General features: G+C 37.1%; 1 protein-coding gene across 14 annotated transcripts in view; it reads right to left on the bottom strand.

The window, feature by feature from the left end:
* LOC101286051 (1-acyl-sn-glycerol-3-phosphate acyltransferase delta) overlaps positions 1-23640 on the bottom strand; it is a 1414616-nt gene that overhangs the window by 1153937 nt on the left and 237039 nt on the right. For all 14 annotated transcript variants that reach the window (XR_004476317.2, XR_004476316.2, XR_004476314.2 and 11 more), the window contains exon 2: positions 10420-10583. Coding sequence is in view for 11 of the 14 variants with exons in the window: in XM_012536387.3 (XP_012391841.2) it covers positions 10420-10583 (164 nt within the window). In the remaining 3 variants the exon portion in view is untranslated. The remainder of the gene's footprint in view (positions 1-10419; positions 10584-23640) is intronic.

Below are 23640 nucleotides of genomic sequence, written 5' to 3'. Positions count from 1 at the left end.
AGTCTTTTTCACAATGTTGGTGCTTCCAATCCAAGAACATGGTATATCTCTCAATCTGTTTGTGTCATCTTTGATTTCTTGCATCAGTGTCTTATAGTTTTCTGAGTACAGGTCTTTTATGCTCCTTAGGTAGGTTTATTCCTATATTTTTTATTCTTTTTGTTGCAATGGTAAATGGGATTGGTTCCTTAATTTCTTTTTCTGATCTTTTGTTGTTAGTGTATAGAAATGCAAGCAATTTCTGTTCATTAATTTTGTATCCTGCAACTTTACCAAATTCTTGATTAGCTCTAGTAGTTTTCTGGGGGCATCTTTAGGATTATCTATGTATAGTATTATGTCATCTGCAAACAGTGACAGTTTTACTTCTTCTTTTCCAGAGTCTGGTATCTAAGCTTTAAAGAGTGCTTTCATATAAAATTTTTCATTGTACTATGACAATAATTTCAGGCTTGTTACAATGGCTTGGTAAGACCGAAGAAGAAAAAGGTAGAATTGGGATGAGCAATCTTTTGGTGTAGAAGCTTTAGGGTGAATGGTATAGAAACAGTCTTGTGTCTTGGATTTTTCTGTAAAGGATAATGACTATATTAAATAAAGTCTTAAACAAAGCCAGGTCAACTGGATGATGGAGTTTGAGTCCAAAAATAGAGAAAACAGAACAGAATATTTGAAATGAGGACTTCAGTGACAAGTAACAAAATTTCACAGTGTGGAATCGCTCCTCTTTCATTTATCAGGTTTCCAGGTGAACGTTTTCTCTAACCATGAGACAGGCTTTGCCTTTTATACTCCAATAAAATGTATCCTAGGTTAAGATCTGGGGGATTGGTTTGTTCCAGAGTTTCACTCCCCCACAGATTTTCTACCTTGCAATTTGAGCACAATAAGGGCAATGGAATTGTCTGTGAGACATGAGCCTGTTAAATAAATCCACACACTGTATATCCTCAGCCTCTTATAAGCTAAAAGAATCTTTATTTTTTTTTTTCAAGTCTGCATTTATTCATGGCAATCCTCAAAGATGTTTCATGAGTCCGCAGGGGCACACAAAAGTCAAGACTACCTTTCAACAGAAAAATAATATTTCTGAGCGTTCTGAATTATGCAAAGAGGTAAGTAATTCAGAGATTCTTTCTGACACATATAAACAGCCAGACACAAACAGACAAAATAAGGGTCTTTCTGAAATGAGCACTTGCTCTGTATAGATTACCATCTATTGATTCTAGACCCTGACACTTTGCAGTGCTTACCAGCTGCCACAATAACATACCAGTTCTTTGGAGGAACTCACGTGTATATCTACATTTTACCTACATGAATGGGGCTAGCAGTCAGTCCCATTAGCAAGTCAACCCTTTGGGGAAAATTCTTGTATTCTTCCTGAAGTGTCTGAGAGTCTTATTTACACAACTGTACTCTTAGATACAATGAAATCATGGTACGATTGCTCTTAGTATAATGCTGTCTAACCTGGCTTCCTTTTGTCTTACAATCAGGGAAAAACAGAATTTTAAGTAAAACATATTAGCCATTTATACCGTCATCTGCAGAATTCCTCTTTTATATACAAACAAACAATCATGATGGAACTGCATTCTATGTTCTAACCTAGCCTCTTTTTGTCTTATATTCAAGAGAGAAAGTAAAAAGAATTTAAATAAATTTATTTTATAACTGAAACCATTTCATCCCTAAATTCCTTCTATTATATAAATGTATGGTACCAATCAAAGGGGAGCAATATTTACGTGAATGTTTTCTCTAACCATTATAATAACCACAACGGTTAAATGAGGTGCTCATTTTTGCCTAAAACTATAGTATATCACTCTCAAATCAATTTGGAAAATGTACAATTAGAGTACACAATTGTTATGAACTGTTTATTTTTCTTTATTTGAAATATTTGGTAAAGGCTTTGAAAATAAATACTAATCATGTCTATTCAGACCCATAAGGTGCTAAGGAGGCTGTTTAAGAATTCAAAAAAAAATGCCTTAATACTTCTATAAGTTTTGTTGACTTGTTGACTCATTATGAACTAATCTTTGTCTCTGTGAATCAGCTAAATTATTTTCTAAATTTCTTATGGTGAAAATCATATTAATAAATACTGTTCCATTAAAATAGATGCAAATAACAAGCTTGTTTATTTTCTATAGGAAGAGAGAGTTTCTATTCCTCTGTAAAAGAGGGTAGAACTTATGTTTTTCTGTGTTTTTTAAAATTAAACTTTATCTTGAGATGCTTGTCGATGCACATGTTGTTGTCAGAAATAACACAGAGATATCCCAGGAACTCTTTCCCAGTTTCTCCCATGACAACATCTTACGAAAATATAATAAATCATCATGATCATACTATCAGCATTGGTATAGTCAAGATACAGAATATTCATCACCACAAGGGTCCCTCCTCTTGTCCTTTTTACTGCCACACACTCTTTTCTTCTTCCATACCCTCCTTAGCCTCTAGTAACCATTCATCTCTCCTCCATTTCTACAATTTTGACATGTGAAAAATGTTCTAGTAATGGAATCATTTGGAATGTGACCTTTTGGTACTGGCTTTTTTTCACTCAGCATAATTCTCTTGAGGGACTTCTCTGGTAGTGCAGTGGTTAAGACCCCACAGTACCAATGCAGGGGGCCCGGGTTTGATCCCTGGTCAGGGAACTAGATACCACATGCATGCCGCAACTAAGAGTTTGCATGATGCAACTAAGGAACCTGCCTACCGCAGCTAAGGAGCTGGTGAGCCACAACTGAGGAGCCTGCCTGCTGCAACTAAAACCCTGTGCAACCAAATTAATTAATTAATTAAATATAAAAAAATGATAATTCTTTTGAGATCCATCCAAAATGTTGTGTGTATCAATAGTTATTGAGTTTTTTTATCACTGAGTATGGTATGGATGGGCCACAGTTTGTGCAATCATTCACCTGTTGAAAGACATCAGTATTGTTTTCATTTTTTTGCTAATATGAATGAAGCTGCTACAAACATTCGTGTATTGGTTTTTGTGTCATATGGTAAATTCAAGTTTAGCTTTTTAAGAAACCATCACACTCTCCTCCAGAGTGGCTGTACAGTTTTATATTCCCACTAGCAATATATCAATGACTCAGTTTCTCCACATCCTCACCAGCATTTAGTGTTGTCACTATTTTATATTTTAATCTTTTACCTATCTTACTGGTTGCTCTAGTGCTTATACATTCATAACTTGTCACACTTTGCTGGGGTTGTCATTTTATATGTTCAGGTAGAGTATAGAAACCTACTCCCTTTATGTCTCTTTATCTCCCTGTTTATATTTGTCTCAAATAGTTCCTCTAAATACATTTAGAACCACATAAGACATTGTTATAATTTTTTCTATAATCCTCAAACATAATTTAGAAAACTATAGAGGAGAAGGAAAGTCAATTGTATTTAACCATACTTTTGTTTACTGTGTTCTTCCTTCCTGATGTTCCACAGTTCATTCTTCTATCATTTTCTTTTGTATTAAAGAACTTCCTTCTTTGATTCATTCTTTTAGGGTAGTTTTCCTGGTGACAATTTCTATTAGTATTTCTTCATCCAAAAATATATTAACTTCTCCTTTATTCCTTAAAGATATTTTTGCTGGGTATAGGTTTCTGGATTAAAAGTTTTTTTTTGTTTGTTTTGTTTTGTTTTTCAGCACTTGAAGAATATTGTGCCACTTCCTTTTGACCTTCATAGTTGCTTATGAGAAATCCACTGTCATTCAAATTGTTTTTTCCATTATGGGTAAATTGTACATTTTCTCTAGCTGCTTTCAAGACTTTTGCCTTGTATTTAGTTTTCAGAAGTTTAATTATGATGTGTGGATTTCTTTGAATATATCCAATTTTGGATTCTCTCAGCTTCATTAATCTGTAAGTTTATGTCTCTTAAAAAATTTGGCAAGTTTTCAGCCATTATTTCTTTAAGCACTTTTCCCTACCTTCTTTTATCCTCTCCTTCCAGGACCGTGATGACACAATTTTAAGTGTAGTTTTATAGACCCATATGTTTCTGAGGCTCTTTTTTTCTTTCTGTTTTTAGTCTATTTTCTCTCTGTTCAGATTGTGCAATTTGTATTGTTCTATCTTCCAGTTCACTAACATTTTCCTCTGCCTCCTCCATTCTGCTGTTGAGCCCACCCAGTGAGCTTTCTATTTGTTACTATATTCTTCAGTTCTACGGTTTCCATTTGATTCTTCTTTATATCTTCTATTTCTTTCTCAGACTTTTTTTCATATTTCAAGCATGTTTATAACTGTTCATTGAAGCATTTTATCATGCCTGCTTAAAATATTTGTCAGATAATTCTAACATCTCTGTCATCTTAGTATCAGCAACTATTGATTGTTTTTTTTTTCATTCAGTTTGAGAGCTTCCTGGTCCTTGGTGGTTTTCTTTTGATATCTGGCCATTTTCTCATTACATTATGAGACTGTGGCTTTTATTTAAACTTTCTATTTTAGCTTTTTATGACACTACTCCAGCTGCAAAAGGGGGGTACCACTTATTACTGCCAGTGGAAACAGAAGTCCAAGTTCTCCACTTGGTATCTCTTGACACCTGACATGAAGTAGGGACTCCTCATTATTGCTGTGTGGTAGTGATTTCTAGCCCCACACACAGTCTCCACTGGCACTGTGGTAGAAGTGGCCTGATGGTGGAACTCTACTCAATACCCTGTAATGGCCTATATGGGAAAAGAATCTAAAAACGTGTGGATATATGTGTGTGTATAACTGATTCACTTTGCTGTACACTTGAAACTAACAACATTGTAAATCAACTGTACTCCAAAAAAATTTTAAAAATCTAAAAAATGTACACATGAGTAGAGTTAGGGGTCTGCTGATATGCTTTTCCCTATCATCTGAATTTTAAAAACTAACATATATTAATTCTATAATCAGAAAAATATAGCCTAAGTATATTAAAAGGGAAATAATAATGTTGGAAAAAATTTAAAAAACATTAAGAAAATATCAACTTTCAAAAATTTAGTTAAGCAATACTTACTTATCTTAGAGGAAGTTCAAGGAACATTCAGGGTATTCATAACACCCTTGTGAAGTTTTTAAAGTTTCAAAACTTAGCAGGTTAATTAGAGATATGAGCAAAACAATATATAATATTTTTTTGAAATAGGTAAATATTCCTACAGATTTCCAAAACTTGAATTTGTTAGTCATTGGACATAGTTTACTTTATCAGTGAAAGCTGGTTTTCACTACTCTCAAATTTTGAAATGTATATGGTGTATATCACTAAAAACATAGCCAATTAAATAATTTGGCTTTTAGGGTCATTCATTTTTCTTTAGTATTTACAACCTAAGCTATTAAAGTCTTAATGTCTCTGGTCTTCCAAGCTCAGATATTGTTATATCACAAAGATTAACGGGTAATAAACTGATGTCCTTTAACACTTATTGCAAAATGACCTATTTCATGAAAAGATGGTCTCCAAATGTGTATATACATTTTAAAGATCATAAAATTGAATATTTAATGAAAGGAATTTTTGACCATCCACCTGAATGAATCCTTTTATAAAGCAAACATTTCTATGTAAAACAAACATATTTTATTTTCTACCTTGTAAGTCTAATTCATTATTACAAAGATAATAAAATAGAATAACTTTCCTCTAACACTAATTAAATATAATGAGGTTTCTCATATCCTGATTGTAATGGTGAATTTTATGTGTCAACTTGACTGGGCCATGGAGTGCCCAGAAAGTTGGTCAGATATTAGTCTAGGTGTGTCTGTGAGGGTTTGCCCAGATGAGATTATTATTGGAATCAGTAGATTGAGTAAATCAGATACCTCTTCTCCCCCAGATAAGTGGGCCCCATCCAGTCAGTTTAAGGCCTGAACAAAAGGTTGACCCTCCTGTGAGTAAGAGAGAATTCCTCCTGCCCAACAGCCATCTAGCTGGGACACTGGGTTTTTTTGCAGCCTTGGACTTGAGCTATAAAGCATCAGCTCTTCCTGGGTCTCAAGCTTACCAGCCTTCAGATTGAAAGGACACCGTCACTTCTTCCAGTTTACAAGCCTTCAGACTCAGACTGAAACTAAGTTTGTTGACTGCAGATCTTGGGACTTGTCAGCCTCCATAATATGTGACCAATTTTTCGTTATCTTTCTATATATCTATTGGTTCTGTTTCTCCAGAGAACTCTGACTAATACACAGGCTAATAACCTATACTGATATTAATAATAATAATAATACAACTCATGTGAATACAGTGAATTCTGCTCAAACAAAATCTTACATAAATTCTCAAGTCCCTGTAATTTTAAGTTAGTCTAATTTCAAAGTTCATCAGTTTTAGTATATACAACTACATTAGAACTTTATTTTCCTTGTATAAATTTGAATAATAAATTGAAAACTATGTAGAGGTGATTTCAGACATTCTTGATATGCAGTGTGTCAGAAATGAAGGATAGGAGAAAGAGTGACCCATCATTTGAATAGGCCCTGAATACTCTGTTGCAAGAGCTGACAATAACTCTTTACAAAGAAAAAATATCAATTCACTGTGAATAATGTCAAAGACTAATATTTTATATTGCATACTTGTAAGTATAAGGAAAATGATAATATGCACAGAAACATTGCTTATGAAGTAGGAAAAAATGTATAGCTCTTTCCAATTCGCTTCGAACAAATATAGTGTGTGGCAGATATCTACTTTATAAAAATATTATCTTAAAAGCAATAATACCATGATGAAACTTTGCTGAACAGTACAGCCATAGGTGTCTATTTTTACTAAATACTAGAGGAACAGTAAAGTTTTTTTAAGCTTACTAAACTCAAATTTTACTATTCTTAAGTAAAACCTGTATATATAAGGTTCAAACATTTATTTATAAACTCCACAAAGTTTTTTAGTTAAAATGTATAAGTATTACACACACACACACACACACACACACACCCCTTTACTGCCCCAGTAAAATATGCATCCTATTATCATTGCTTTAACTGTTTAAATTATTGCAGATATACTCATCATAATTCATAATGGAAAGTTGTCATGTTATTTAAGGTGATCACTTAGACCCTGAAGTAACTGCCTAATAATAATGATGACAATCATGATAGTGATGATGCTAATAAATGCTCACATTTAGATAGTGTTTACTATATGTTGTACTCTGTTCTAAGAGTTTTACATAAATTAACTTAGTCCTCACAAAATCCCAATGAGACGGCTATTATTATTATTCCCATTTTACAAATGAGCAAACTGAAACACAGAGAGGCCATATTCTCTAAGTATATAAGATACCTTTTAAAAAATTGTTTTGCCTTAATTTGTAATATTAAAAACTAGATACTTCCTAAATATAATATAAACACTCTTATTACAGAGAATTATCTAGATACTTAGAAATGAAGATTATACAACAACATGGAAAATGCCTATGATATAATATTAAGTGAAAGAATTCAGAATATAAAATTGCATTCTCACGCTGATTACAACTGTATAAAAGTCAGCCATGCACACAGTCAAGGGCTAGGAAATGTACAACACAGTGCAGGATCTGCTGCTCCTCCAGGAACTCCTTCTGTCTCTCCTTCCCCTCAATGACCAGCTGGGCAGTGCTCATTACATAGTCCCATGATTCATACTGAACCCCTGAAATCTGGCTTTTTCCAACTACAGTCTTGGCCTGGAGTCCTGAAGGTCCCTAATTCACCACCACAGTCACCAAGTCCAAAGGCTCTTTTCTTCAACATCCTCCATCTTTTCACAGCACATACTTTTTTTTTTTGCGGTACGCGGGCCTCTCACTGTTGTGGCCTCTCCCGGCTCCGGTCGCGCAGGCTCAGCGGCCATGGCTCACGGGCCCAACCACTCCGCGGCATGTGGGATCTTCTCGGACCGGGGCACGAACCCGCGTCCCCTGAATCGGTAGGCGGACTCCCAACCACTGCGCCACCAGGGAAGCCCAGCACATATATTCTTTACCAGTAATTTCCTTTTCCAAAGTATCTTCAGAAGTGTCAGTGGATGGATGATGCCTCTTTTACTGGCTCCTCCCCTACTACCTAACACATTTCCTGCGCCGCTGTCCTCTGTACCTTAGCAACTGAATCTGCTCCAGTAACCGCAATATTTACCTCCATGTAAGTAGTCCTCAAATATAAAGCAAGCCCTAAGCAACACCTAAAGCAACACCTAAAGCAACACCTAAGTTCAGCTGCTTGCCAGCATCTCCCACTGGCATTAATTCTTGTCATGGATGAAACTCCTCATCCTGCCCATGATCAAACTGGATCTCCAGACTCCTATTTCTCTCCAGGGCACCCTATTTTGCTCTAGATCTCCATACATGAAACCTCAATGTCACATCGGTCAAAGCTCTGTAAAATACAGCTCCCAACTCCCTTCTTACCCCATCTTCAGCATCTCCTCTAGGTTCTAAAAGAATAGGAACCTATGATTGTTCCCAAGCACACCCTATGCTCATTCTCCATGTCCAGAATCCTACTCGAGTTTCAATTCATCCATGAAGTCTTTCTTGGTGACTTTCACTCAGATGTGTTTTCTCCACCTTTAAAATTTCATAATACTTATATTTCAGTTTTCATATGGCAGTTATCATGTTTGACATCCTTATGTTATAGCTATTTGGTTGAGCTGCATGAAATTGCTGATAGTTTTAACCTATATGGTTCAACCTAATATTTCTGTTGATTTTAGAGGCCGTAAGTAAACAGCAGTCTCTACAAGAGTAGGGATGAGTTTTGCCTTTCTTTGGGATCCCCTGAGAAGCCCAGAACATCGGAAGTGTTTGTCAAAATAAAGAATCTTAATCAATCTATCTATATATCTACATTTATATCTATATCTTATCCATATCTATCTATCTATAAAAATCAATTGTCTGTAGCAATTAGTGTAACCTATCAGCTCCAATGGTAGAGGTGAGAAGCTTTAGAACCTGAAACTTCAAAACTTCTGGTAACATAAAATACTTTGGTTCAAGAAGCTGTTTTAAAATAATTTATGAAGGAAACATTCTTGGATTTAGAGTTTGGCAGGTACAGTAAAAAAGCTTTTCAGTTGACTGAAATAAAAAAAAATCAAAACCCTTTTTAGCACGGGCACTTCCCTTATAAAAACAAATTGCCTAAAAGCAAAGCACAGCAGTTTGTGCACAGTGAGCACGTGCCTCCTGCCGTCACAGGAGGGGTGCTGGAGAAGGAGGGAATGATTTACATTTCTATAGCTTCTTTTGTACGCCCAGATTCGAAAGCATTTCGCAAAGCAGTAAACATCATCACCAAGAAGAGACAGTGAAAGGATGTCCATAAAGTAGGGACTCTGAGTAGAGACACAGCAGCGCCCGCACAGCTGTAAACAGAAGCGCAATTCATCTGTGCTGGCTAAGAAAGGGGGAAAATGTGTCTGCAGGGTTCTTCAGCATCACCTGAACCATCCACAGAAAGCAACTCGTTTCTTATACTTTCTCAAAGAATGACCTCAATCCATATTGAGTCCTATTTGCTGGCGTTCTCAACAAATTACAGGTCTCCACTTCTAGGTGACGGCACTGCTCATCAATCGCCTACCCAATTCTCCCCTTCTCCTACAGAAATCACTGTTGTGAATGAAACACCCAGATGAAAAGGATATAGCCCTTTGACGGTATCTGGAGCCATATAGGTGCCCTGAAAGCATTAGGGACAGGAGAGAAAACACACACTGCTCTCTCTCTAATGTTTCAGTGGCCCATTCTAGGGAAAATGTTACTAAAGCTTGGAGAAATTGAAAACAAAGGTGGACTTTTGCTGTGCGTCAGTCTTCCTTCACCACAGCTTGGGCACTGCGATTCTGACGGGGCAGGGAGCTCTCAATCCTGCTGTGAACGGCCCTGAGCCCTGCACCTCCCCTACTGAGCCCCAGCAGCAGACCTAGGACCATCCTCCAGGGGTCACAATTGGGTTACACATTCCTCACAGCACAGTGACTGAGCAACCTGATTTGGAACAATTTATTTGAAACCTTCTTCATTAAGATTCAAATGGAATAAGTAAGGTAGAAATTGAACAGACAGAGAAATTGTGCCTTGCTTCTCCTGTAGTCAGTAAACATTTATTCACTAAGCCCAGTCTGTGTGCTCTCTCTCTTTTCCCTCTCTCGCTCACAGTTATTCTTCCAATCCTTCGGGCTTGCTGTTTTAATGCATAATTAAGAAGGTCAGAATTAATGAAGCGGTATGGAGTAAAGTTCAAGGAATCCCCAGGCACTATTTATTCTATTAGATCTCAGGCATGAATGTCAGCTTGGCAGCAGAAGCAGCATAAGCAATGGGGTTGGCTGCATCCCAGGAACGATCCACTAAGGGAGACTCACCCGCACTGTCAAGTCATTCCTCAGCTCCTTCCCTGCGAAAATCACACGCAACTGGTCAGCTGGAACCCCCTGTTGCTTAGCAACCACCTCCTTGAGCTGGAAGATGCTGGTGTCAGAATCGACCTCCACTGGGAAACCATGGCTGGAGTTGAACCTGACAAACACTGACCAAGAAAATTGGAGGGGAAGAAAAAAAAAGTAAGCATTACTCAAAGCCCTTAAATGGCAATAGCAACATTTCTAAACTGATTTACCCATCACCCACCCTTTGATTAACAGCATACATTTTCTTTCACTTAGAACATAAAACTTAATGCTATGGAGTAACATTTGGAGAAAAATGGAATTTCCCTGTGGGACTTCCCTTTCATATATTAGTCAGTGACCCGCAAACAAAATTGCATGCTCCCTTTGACATCCATCCTAGGAAACAGAGGGACTCGAGCAGAACACTTGCTTGATTGGAATTGTAAGATTCCCATGAGTTTATCGAAGAGATTCAGCTCTTACAGCCTGTACAAACTCACACTGCCTCTACAGTGCCCCTCTTAATAAAAAATCAAATGCATTGTGTTAGCACCCATGGTACAGCAATGGAACAAAATCAAGCCACTTCGCAGTGGTTGAGAGTCCGCCTGCCGATGCAGGGGACACTGGTTCGTGCCCTGGTCTGGGAGGATCCCACATGCCGCGGAGCGGCTGGGCCCGTGAGCCATGGCCGCTGAGCCTGCGCGTCTGGAGCCTGTGCTCCGCAACGGGAGAGGCCACAACAGTGAGAGGCCTGTGTACCACAAAAAAAAAAAAAAGCCACTTTATAGATCAGAGGGAAGACTCAGCAGAGCCCTAGGCACTGGTGGTCCCAGCCAAAAGGCTTCACTGGGTCTTATGGAAATATATATTTGCCCTTTCTTTTGAAACTAGTGATATACCCTTTCTCTTTTTGGAACAACCGTTCCCCTCAAGGACCAGGCTGGAACCTCACAGTCTTCTCACATGCTTTCTTCTCACTGCCAACTGCCCCGCCACCTCAATGGCTCTCGCATCTGCCCTTTCCTTCCACTCCTTCTGTCACTACGCTCATTCAATCACGTCTAGATTCCTGCAACAGCCTCCCAGCAGGAGTCTTAATATACTCTCTTCACCTCCGAAATGTCCTACACTGTTCTGCAAAGTAAACCGTATTAATCTAGAGCCCTCGCTGTGTCGTAGCCCTCAAATCCTTTAAAGGCACAAATCTTTCAAACTAAATGCTCCCAAAAAACATATAACAGAAAACGCCTGCCCCCAGCCCTTGCCTCTGTTCACGTCACACCCTTCCTCACCTCTGCCTTTTGAAAGCCTGTTCACCTCCACGATCCATCTCCAATGTAACCTCCTCCAAGAGGCCTCTCGCTATCAGCCCCCTCAAGACTGACCTCACCCCTTCAGGGCTCCAGTGGCTTTTACTGTGTACGTCTTACAAGACTTGCTACATTCTCTCATGGAAGCAGTACAGCAGAGGTGACAAATACATCCTCCAAAGTGAGAGGACCTATTCACCAATTCCTGTAGGTCCCTTATCAGCTCAGGAGACTGGGGTAAACACATTAACCTTCACTCTTTAACTCTCAGTTCCCTAATCTTCAAAATATAAATAAACCACAGAGGGTGTTCTATAATACATTAAGTAATATTTATAGTGTTTATAACTATCAAATAATTACTTTCAAAAATAACGAATATTTGTATATGTCTTTGGTATATATTTTACCTCTTTAAAAGATTATACACTCCTCAAGGTCAAGCACTATAGCTTATTTTCTACTGTATCTCCTTTATTTAATTTTCTTAATAAATAAATTAATTATTTTTTTATTTTTGGCTGCGTTGCTTCTTCATTGCTGCATGCAGCCTTTCTCTAGTTGCAGCGAGCTGGGGCTACTCTTCAATGCGGTGCGCGAGCTTCTCATTACGGTGGCTTTTCTTGTTGCGGAGCACGGGCTCTAGGCACGTGGGCTTCAGTAGTTGTGGCACACGGGCTTAGTTGCTCCGCGGCATGTGAGATCTTCCCGGACCAGGGCTCGAACCCGTGTCTTCTGCATTGGCAGGTGGATTCTTAACCACTATGCCACCAGGGAAGTCCCCGTATCTCCTTTAAATGTAACATTATCACTTACTAGTTCTAAATTCAAATGTGAGATGGCCCACCAAATAATAATTATAATAAAATAATAATTACAATGCCAATAATATTCAAGCAGTTACTATGTGGTAGAAGTTGCACATTACATATGCTATTTTAAGCTTCCTGATGATCTGGTAAGGTCAGTATTATTATCCTTATTTAATAGAAAGTAAATGAAGGCCTTGAGAATTTAATCACTTTTTTAAGGACATCAGCTACTTTGTAATGGAATCACAATTTAAACTCAGTTCAATCTACCTCTAAATCCCATTGCATTTACTATAACATGCTGCCTAAAATCGTCTCAGAAGAAAAGTTCACATTCCTTTTCCTTATGATAAAAAAATTACAAAACACAACAGCAAAATAGTCTTTATAACATAATTCAGATAGCCTCTATACAGGTTAGCAGTAGAAAATGAGATTTAAAAAATAAAATCTCCAGTGAAGAGCTAAGAGCAAACCACAATGAACAATATTTACAAGACACAATGAGATAAAAATGACACCCAACTGAGAGTAGATGCCAGAGATGACACCACAGGAGCAAAAACCTCACATATTTTACCAGCACACAAAATATTTAGAAAGAGTAAGAACTGGAAGTGACAAAAGTGTTCCAAATAAAGAAAACTGATTGAAAAAAAAAGAAAAGAACAATTACAGAGGAAAAGGTGTTTTTGATATACTTTTAAGTAGATGCCGTGTGACACTGTTGAAAGTAGAGGAGGAGAAATAAAAATGTATCGGAATCCCTTGAGGTATACTCCTGGCATCTTCTGATCAGAGACCATAAGACCAGCAATTCATCAGATAAGACATGGCGACAAGTGAGTGGCTATAAGGGACAAAAGATATGGTCCCAGTTGCAAACTGGATTTTCTAGTAGTGTGAATAGACTTTTTTAAAAGAAGTAAAACACCATTGGGGAAGAAGCAGTTGAAAACTGTACAAAGGCTACTAAAAAAAGGAATAAATATTCCAGGAGATCTGAAGTTGCTGATCTTCTCCAGGGGTTCAAATCATGGGAATTCCACCTTAAGGACAAGAATTATAAAGAAAACTAAAGGAAAAAAATCTGCAAAAAACATACTAGATAACTCTGTACCACTAATGAAATCATTATTATCTAAAAGCCTTTTTTGGTGGGAATGTGAATTTGTACAGCCACTATGGAGAACAGTATGGAGGTTCCTTAAAAAACTACAAATAGAACTACCATATGACCCAGCAACCCCACTACTGGGCATATACCCTGAGAAAACCATAATTCAAAAAGAGTCATGTACCAAAATGTTCATTGCAGCTCTATTTACAATAGCCAGGACATGGAAGCAACCTAAGTGTCCATCATCAGATGAATGGATAAAGAAGATGTGGCACATATATACAATGGAATATTATTCAGCCATAAAAAGAAACGCAATTGAGTTATTTGTAGTGAGGTGGATAGACCTAGAGTCTGTCATACAGAGTGAAGTAAGTCAGAAAGAGAAAAACAAATACCATATGCTAACACATATATATGGAATCTAAGAAAAAAAATGTCATGAAGAACCTAGGGGTAAGATGGGAATAAAGACACAGACCTACTAGAGCATGGACTTGAGGATATGGGGAGGGGGAAGGGTAAGCTGTGACAAAGTGAGAGAGTGGCATGGACATATATACACTACCAAATGTAAAACAGATAGCTAGTGGGAAGCAGCCGCATAGCACAGGGAGATCAGCTTGGTGCTTTGTGACCACCTAGAGAGGTGGGATAGGGAGCGGGGGAGGGAGGGAGATGCAAGAGGGAAGAGATATGGGAACATATGTATATGTATAACTTATTCACTTTGTTATAAAGCAGAAACTAACACACCATTGTAAAGCAATTGTACTCCAATAAAGATGTAAAAAATAATAATAATAAAAGCCTTTTTTTCCTTATAAATAGAAAAAAGTTTGTGAGCTTAAGTTAAATTTGGATAAACTGTACCAATACTTTATAAATGAATATTTTTGAGCAGCAAATCAGAAATGTAGTATGAATTTTCTGATGGAAAGACTGATCAAATACATAGCAGATATTTGGCCAACTAAAATATTGGTATGGATAAGAACAAACATCTTAAAGTGACCTGATAAACAGCCAAATGCCATTATATGGAAAACAGCTAGTGTTTAATGGCAGTACCATAATTTGCAGTGGGTCTCCATCTTTTTCTGACCCATGTGAGAAATGTGTATGTTCCGTCTGTTCTAGTCCTGTCATTTCAGCCATGATTCCTAAAAGAGAGGAGGAGAGAAGCACCCAACCCTCCTCCTCTACTACCTCTTTAAGAGTCATAGAAAGCAGAATGCCCTTAGAGCCAGGACAAAAGAAATTGGAATCCTGGTTGTGCCAGTTGCTAATTTTATGACTTAGGACAAATTATCTGTTCACCTGGATTCTTAGCTTCCTTATCTGCTAAAATGGAGATAATGTATACAACATCAAGTGCCAGTTACAAAGGATTTGTTGAGATTATGAATGTATTAGGAAATTTTGGAAAGAGTCCTTAGTATATTACCTTGTACTCTTGGTACAAGGTAAGTTTGTTTTGCAAAACTAGTTTCCTAATTTTAGTCGCCTAGTGGAGGTAGCACTCATTAAAGCAACTTCCACTTTTGTATTATAACTAAAGTAGATTAAATAGGAGGTGAGAAGAGCTAAATTAAGTAGCCTATTTTTTTTTTTTTCTGCTCCTCTTCATGATACAGACAACTTCCAAGAACAGAGACATGATAAAGAATTTAGCTTATCTCCATGTTCTGAGATTTAATTATAAATTAAAAGTTTGGGAATGCTTGTTCTGATGACACCTATTATAGCACCAGAAATAAACACCGTATCACTAAACATTATCCATTATGTGTATTATCAATAAGCACCATAATACAATGATAAGAAAAAGATGATGAGCCACATTCACACTTACTTTTTATGTTATCCTTGACCAGGGTTCAGAAGATCCAGAGGATAAGAAAGTAACTGGGAGGAAGGAGGGGGAAGGAGTCATAGGTTGATGGGCACTTACTTATATTTTTCTCAGGGCTATTCTACTTGTCCTGTCTGATTGGGGCCTAATTTTTTAGTTATAACTATAACAGTTTCATCAATGATTATGGTCCTTGTAGGATTCTGACTGCCTTGAAAGCAGCCATTATTCTACTCCTCCTACACTGAGACTAGTCACAGGATTGAGGTGGGGTGATTCACCCTTCCCCCCCCCAACTCCAGGTGTGAGCTCTCATTAATTAGCACAACCTTATCCTCTTTGTCACAGTGACTGGCTCAAAGATGGACATAAACCAGTCAGTGCCTGGTGTTCCCCAGGTCATAGTGAGTGACTCCCTAGAATAGAGGTGATCCAAGGTAGGCCAGCCCAGAGAAATCCAGAACTTATCAAAGGCTTAGTGAAGAAGTGATTTTAGATGTCATGGAATATCATGTGAGCTTAGACATTTTCGCTGAGAGAATCAAATGAAAACAGAGCCCAAGATAGACCATTGCCATCAGAGTATAAATGGGCTCATTGCTTTTCGAGCAAGACAATTCCTCCTCAAGAGAGAATACCCTAAGCTCTGCAGGATGTTTAGCTCCAGCTGCAGCCCAGTAAATATCAGGAGCGCACTCTAATAACCATGGCAACAAAAAAGTAACCCTACACATCTCTGGTGAGGTAGTTTCTTCTTTACCTTTGAGAAATATCACCATAGTAGCTTCTACCCCAAACAGACAAACCTTGTCCTCACATTCCCCTCCATTCACTATCCCACTTTTCTGCACAGAATATTCTACTGTGAACTTCTTACAGTTCAGTTTTCCATTTCTTTACTTTCTGTTCTTTTATGAGCTACTCTTGAAGACTGCTCTTGGTATGACCTCCACGTTTCCAGTCAAGGTTGCTTTTCTATTCTTCTCATATTTGGCCATTCAGGGACATTCAGTAAGGATCTTGTTCCAATAAACCTTTTTTTCTTTTGGCATCTGCCACTAAGCCCTCCCAGTTTCCCTCCTACAACACAGGACATACTTTCTTAGCTTCATCTATCAGATTCTCTTTTTTTGTTCGACCTACTGATTTTAGAGCACCCAGAGGTCTGCTTGAACTCTCTTCTTTTCTGAGCGTCCTCCCAGGGTTGTATTATCCAAGCTGCATGTTTTATAATTCTTGGGCAATTTAATATATTTCAATGGGGAATTTTTCATTCACCATGATTTTTACTTTATATTCTTATTTTAAAATCCAACTTTCTCACAACTATCAACCTCAGACCATCCTCAGAACAATGTGAGCCCATGGAATTATCTAATCCTTAGAACCAATTCCTACATTCTTCATGTTATAGATTTTGCTCACAAGAACTACGCTGAACATGTATTTAACAACTTTCATATAGAAATCTCAAAATCCTTATATAAAGGTGAAATTAACCTCCCACAAATCACACAGTATATCTTCAGTATTCAGAAAGTAAAATTTGTTTTAATCCTAATTTCTTGCACTCATAATTTAAACCATTTGTTAAAGGACTGCAGCATATTAGGCATTTTTCATAGGACTCTGCTAGTAAAAAAATTTAATATACTTTAAATCATTAAAAATTAGTTTAAGAAATGATTACAAAAGAATATGTATGTGTATTCATATATAGGTATATATGCATGTATACATACGTGTGTATATCCAAATTAATAAAATTACTGTGTGTATATACTTTATATGTATAAGTATATAATATATACACATATAATATATATACATATACCTGTTAGTCCATAACATCTTAATATTAGTCTAAGAAACAATTATAAAGATGTGTGTATATATATAAATGTATATATGTAAATATAATATATTACATATATGTGTATATCCACACACATATATTTTACACAAACACACACACACATACAGTATTTTCTAAACCTAGGGAAATGAATGACCAAATTGGGTACTTTATTGTATGTTTTAAACTTGAATTTTAATGACTTTTTTCTTAAACTGAGAAAAGTACAAAGTATGATTCAGCAAGAACATCTACCATGTAGGATTAAAGTAAGTAGGGGGTGAAGGTGTGACCAGCTCTTAAAAATTACTAATATTAATAGTTTAAGAAAATCAAACACTTGTTTTGAGAGAGGAAAATTATTATATTCTGATTATCGCAGAAAATTAACAAACGCAAAATCACCAATTAAGGAATAATAGACACTTGCTATCTGGTCATATAAGTAACTTCTAAGTTCAGAGGAAAAAGTTAGAAGAAAGCTAACTGCAACATCTAGTAAAGTTACCCTTCCTATACAACAGATATAAAGAATAACAACAAAAAAATGTATCCAGGTAATGGTCTTGTGTAGGTGCATCAAATATCCTTAAAAGGACAAACTGTGAATATATTCTCTGGCCCTTAAGGGTTACCTTCAACTGACAATGTAAAGCACAGGCCTCTGCTTGAGAATGCAGCCTCAAACTGTGATGTCGAACTCCCACCAAGCAGAGTAGAGAACTCTGGTAACAATGGAGCCCATCCAGGTTTGAGTCAGGGATCAAGCTCAACTGGTAGAAATTCCATATCTCAGCCATGTTTACCTCCCCCTGCCCCCTTATTTTGTATCCTGTCGTTCAAAGTGTTGCACATTAGCGTAATGCGTATGGTTTCTCTTGAGTGAAGCTATTAACCATCAGGATGAGAAGATTGTGAAATTATCCTCTGGCAGCAGAGAATAGATAGATTTTGACTTCTATAATTTCTTTTCTAGAATAAAGTCAAATGATGTCATTGCTTTGAGTCCTACTTCATTTCTAATATAATCTAGTCTATACTAATCTATTCCTCCACCCAATGAATAATAGTGAAGAACAAAGCTCTAGAATTAATCAGCATTTTTGTAATCACAGCTCAACATTTAGCAACCTTGCATATACAATCTAACCTTTATTGGGTTGTTGCAGGATCCAGGTCACTATTAGCTACTACTATTTTTTTTTCAAAACTATTATTTATAACACATAACTTAATGTTTGATTATATGCTATCTGGTATCATTCTTTATTAGTTTCTTACATAATTCTTGATTTCTAACTATCTTTTAAGTTCTAATCAGAAACTTCATTTAGTCTGCTCACCCTCACTATCACAGTGTTAAACGGATAGAGGCCAGAATTTTTGCTTTTTGTAATGACTGAGTAACATGTCAGAACAACTCCCTGCAGAAAATGAAGATTATAAAAAAGAATCAACTGGAAATTATAGAACTAAAACTACAATATCTGAAATAAATATTTAATAGATTTAATAACAAAATGGAGATAAAACAGGGAAATGTTAATGAAGAATAGAGAGAAGGGAGCTTTTTAAAAAATGAACAGACCTCAGGGACTTGGTAGGTAATATCAAATGGTTTAACATATATATAATAGTAGTGACAAAAAGAAAGAAGAGAAAATGGGGCAGAAAAATTATTTGAGACATAATGCCCAGAATTTTAAAATATATGATGAAATACATAAATGTACATATTCAAAATGCTCAACAACGAAAAGCAACATAAATTTGAATAAGACCGTGTCAAGGCACATCAGAGTCAAACTATTGAAAGCCAAAGATAAGGAACAAGTTTTTTTTTTTTTTTTTTTTTGCGGCATGCGGGCCCCTCACTGCTGTGGGCTCTCCCATTGCGGAGCACAGGCTCCGGACGCGCAGGCCCAGCAGCCACGGCCCACGGGCCCAGCCGCTCCGCGGCACGTGGGATCCTCCCAGACCGGGGCACGAACCCGCGTCCCCTGCATCAGCAGGCGGACTCTCAACCACTGCGCCACCAGGGAAGCCCCAAGGAACAAGTTTTGAAAGCAACAGGAAAAGAGATTCCTTCACATAGCTTAAACTCATCATCAAAAGCAATGGAGGCCAGAAGTAAAAGTATAACATCTTTAAGGTATTCAAATTAAAAACAAAAACAAAAACACTGTTAAACACAGAATTCTACATCCAGTAAGAATATCCTTCAGGAATAAAGGCAAAATAAAGATATTTTAAGATGTAAGAAAACTAAGAAAATCTGTCACAAGCAGACTCACCCTATAAGAAATGCTAAAGAAAATTCTTCATACTAAAGGGAAATTACAACAGATGGAAATGTAGATCCTCAGAAAGGGATAAGAACATCAGAAATGCTAAATGCCTGAGTAAATACAGAAGACAATTATGTGGGGATTTTTTGCTTTATTCATCTTAATTTCTTTAATAATATAATTGCTTATATGGACTGAGTTTAGTACCCCCCCCCAGCCAAATTCATATGTTAAAGCCCTAACCCCCAATGCAATGGTATATGGAGATGGGAGCTTGGGGAGATGGTTAGTTTTAGATAAGGGCATGTGGGTGAGGCACTCATGAAGAGATTAGTGTCCTTATACCAGAAGAGACACCACAGAGTTTGCTGTCTCTCCTGCCATGTGAGGATGCAGTAAAAAGGAGTCTGCCAGGAAGAGGGCCCTCCCCAGAACCTGACCATACTAGAACTCTGATCTCAGACTGCCAGCCTCCAGAACTGTGAGAAAATAAATTTCTATTGTTTAAACCACTCAGTCTAGTGATAGTTCATTATGATGCTGAGCTAAGAAAACATTCAACGCAAAAATTAAAAAGTTTCATGAGGAGTCCAAAATACATACAAATATAATAAATATGACAACTACAGCATAAAGAATGGGGGATGGATATCAACCATTTCTTCTACATTTTGGGTGGAAACTGGTGCATTATTAACAATATTGACTGTCAAAATTTAAGAATATACATTATAATTCCTAGAATTAAAATTGAAATGAATAAAAATGTTGAGCCAAAAAGCAAATAAAAATTACAAGGGAATTCTACAAACTACTGAATCCTCCAGAATCAGCAAATGAGTAACAGAGGAGCAAAACTGGAAAAGTAAATAGAAAACATATAATAAAATGATAAACTCAAATTCAATCATTTCAATAATTACATTAAATTTTAATGAAATAACACTTCAATTAAAAGGTAGAGACTGAGGCTTCCCTGGTGGCGCAGTGGTTGAGGGTCCGCCTGCCGATGCAGGGGACACGGGTTTGTGCCCCGGTCCGGGAAGATCCCATATGCCGCGGAGCGGCTGGGCCTGTGAGCCATGGCCGCTGAGCCTACGCGTCTGGAGCCTGTGCTCCGCAATGGGAGAGGCCACAACAGTGAGAGGCCCGTGTACGGCAAAAAAAAAAAAAAAAGGTGGAGACTGTCAGGACAGAACAAGGTTGACACAACTATGTACTTTCTACAAGAGCCACATTTTACATACAAAGACAGAAAGAGTTTGGAAATAAATGAATAAAAAAATGCTGAGCAAAAAAGTATGAGAAGGCAGGATGACAATATTAATTATCACATGGATTCAAATACAAAATTCTGAGGGAAAAAAAAAGAGGTACTGAATTGTGGTGTCACCATTTGAGATGGGAGAAAAGGCTCAAATATCACACTCTGCATCCTCCATTCCTTCCTTTCTTTGAGTTGGGAGATGTACCTGGTACCTCATTTAGCCAGGCTTGGAATGTATGGGTCTTCCACTGCTCCCAGCCTCCCTGGATAGAGATAGACGACAATGCGCCCTTCCTACCCTCCTCAGTGGGTAACAGACCTCAAGGTCTGGAGGTGTAGACAAGAGAAACTGTAGGCAAAGACATTATCTATGGCCTCAAGGCAACTGCTATGATTCTTTGACAAAGGCATACCCAGTGGATTTTGCATTGGTTCTTCTCTTTCTCTCTCTTGGCCCCCCTCCCAACTCTTTTTTTCTCTTTGATTAATTCTTCCATTTTCTTCTTTAATTACTTAACAGAAGTAACATTATGGGAAGTGGAGAATGGGACAAAGGAAAAATGTAATTAAGAATCCACAAAACAAGAGGTGTGTATTATGGCTAAGACCACGAACTCTGGAACTACCTGCTGAGATTCAAACCCTACGACTGTCCCTTATCAACTATGTAATCATGTCACACAGTTTCTGGTCCTCAGTTTATTCTCTATAAAATAGGAGCTAGCAATAGTATCTGCCTCAATTGGTTGTGAGAATTCAATGAATTAATATATGCAAAGTATTTAGAAAAGTGCCTAGCACGTTATAAGTTTTAACAATTATTAGCTCTTACCTAAGGCTCAACATATGGCTTAAAATTTATGGTTACTATGTTAGTTGTACAATATTAATGTTTAGGTAACTAAAAAATCTACCTTTTATTTTCTTTCAATAAGAAAGATTTTCCCGAATGGAGTTCTATTTCACTATGCTTTAGAGTACACTGTAATTGATCTAAAGTGACTGCAGGATACTGATACTGATATCTCATGTTTAGATAGAGCTTTCAGTTTTCAAAGTGCTTTTACAGACATCATCTCAGTTAATCTTCACAACACCTCTAAAAGATGATGGTGACAGCATTCACTACTCCTACTTTTAAAATGAATAAACAGATGTACAAAAAGGAAAAGTGGTTTATCCAAGATTTATAAGGAAAGGAGCAGGAACTAGCAGCTGTGTCCTGAAGCCCTCTACTTTAGATCAGTGACTTCACACAAAGACTATATGTTACCCGAGGGTATAAGAGGGTAATTCTTATACCTCCTAATTCTCACATATGCTTCCTTAAGACTAATATGTCAGAAAACATGCCTATGGCTGAGGTGTCATAATAGATCTTTTGTGCAACCTTCTCTTCAAAATCAACATTTTCCTATTTTACAAAGAAAGGCATACCACTCACTCTTCCCCAATTTCACTCTGTTGCATTACCACAGGGTGTCAAAAAAGGACAACCTGAATTATTGGTGACTGAGAAGCCTCTTTTAACCAAGGTCCCATTAACCTGCAGTAGAGCTTGACTTCTTACACAGTAGGGTGAAAGTTGGTATTAGGAACAGTGTATTTTAGTCATTTCAGACCATTATCAGCGCTCGGTTAGGCTGTGTTGTTAGGAATTCAGCTAGAGTAAAGAGGGACAAAAGGGATGCCAATGTATTTAAGTATCCCAGCTCTTCCACACCCTCAGTCTTGCCAAAGAAGCAATTCCTCCTCAGGTTGAGTCTCAGGAGAGTAGAGATAAGACTGTTTGTAATACAAGGTGAGAGTGCCTTATTTCATTTAGGAAATGAACTGCAGGCAAAGTTCTATTCCTTACTTAACCATCCACCCTTCTATCCATCCAACTAGCCATTCAACCAGCTGTCCCCCCTTCCACTCACCCACACAGCCATCTAGCCAGCTAGACAGCCACTCACCCTTATTCTGAGGTATCAGAATTAAATAATAACAAAATGGCTACGTGGGCCCATTTTTTTTCTGATAAATTAACTTTTATTCACTGACTAATATGATAAAGACTTGTCTTGCCAATCATGCCAAAAGGCAGGCATTTTCCACAAATCGAAAAAGATATATGCAGCTCCAAGGCTTTGATAAAAACATACTTAAAGTACGAAAAAAGCATTCAATCATAAACACTGCATTGGCAAAGGTATATTGAAATTAACAATATTTCAATTTTCCCAACCTTTTCTAAATTTATTGGATTGAACAAAATGCCTCTAAATGAAAGAAAAGTCAGTAAAATTAATAGTGAGTTAAAAAATCTTGGTATAATCTATATGATACACTTCCCAGAAACTGAAAAAGTGAATGACTATATATTGTTTTCTAAGTAGATAGTTGCAAATTCTTTGCTTTCAGCAGAATTGCAGATGGATTCAATTGAGTTATAAATTGATAGATCACTGAAATAACTGTAATGAAGACTTGCTAAGCAATTTTTCTCATTTTATAACCTTGAAGGAATTAAAAGAATAAAGTAATATTGCTATAATAAAATCCCTTCTATTCCCATATACTTATTTCTTAGAACATGGGCTTACAACTATAAAAATAAAAGGAAAGAACAAAATAATGTTGAACTTATTTCATTCTAGCAATAAGTAATTCTTATCTACAGATACATGTTATCAATTAGA

This window comes from Orcinus orca, chromosome 12, assembly GCF_937001465.1.
Source record: "Orcinus orca chromosome 12, mOrcOrc1.1, whole genome shotgun sequence".
Taxonomy (NCBI): Eukaryota; Metazoa; Chordata; class Mammalia; order Artiodactyla; family Delphinidae; genus Orcinus; species Orcinus orca.
The sequence above is the reverse complement of the archived record's forward strand: the minus strand, read 5'-3'. Positions and strand labels throughout refer to the sequence as shown.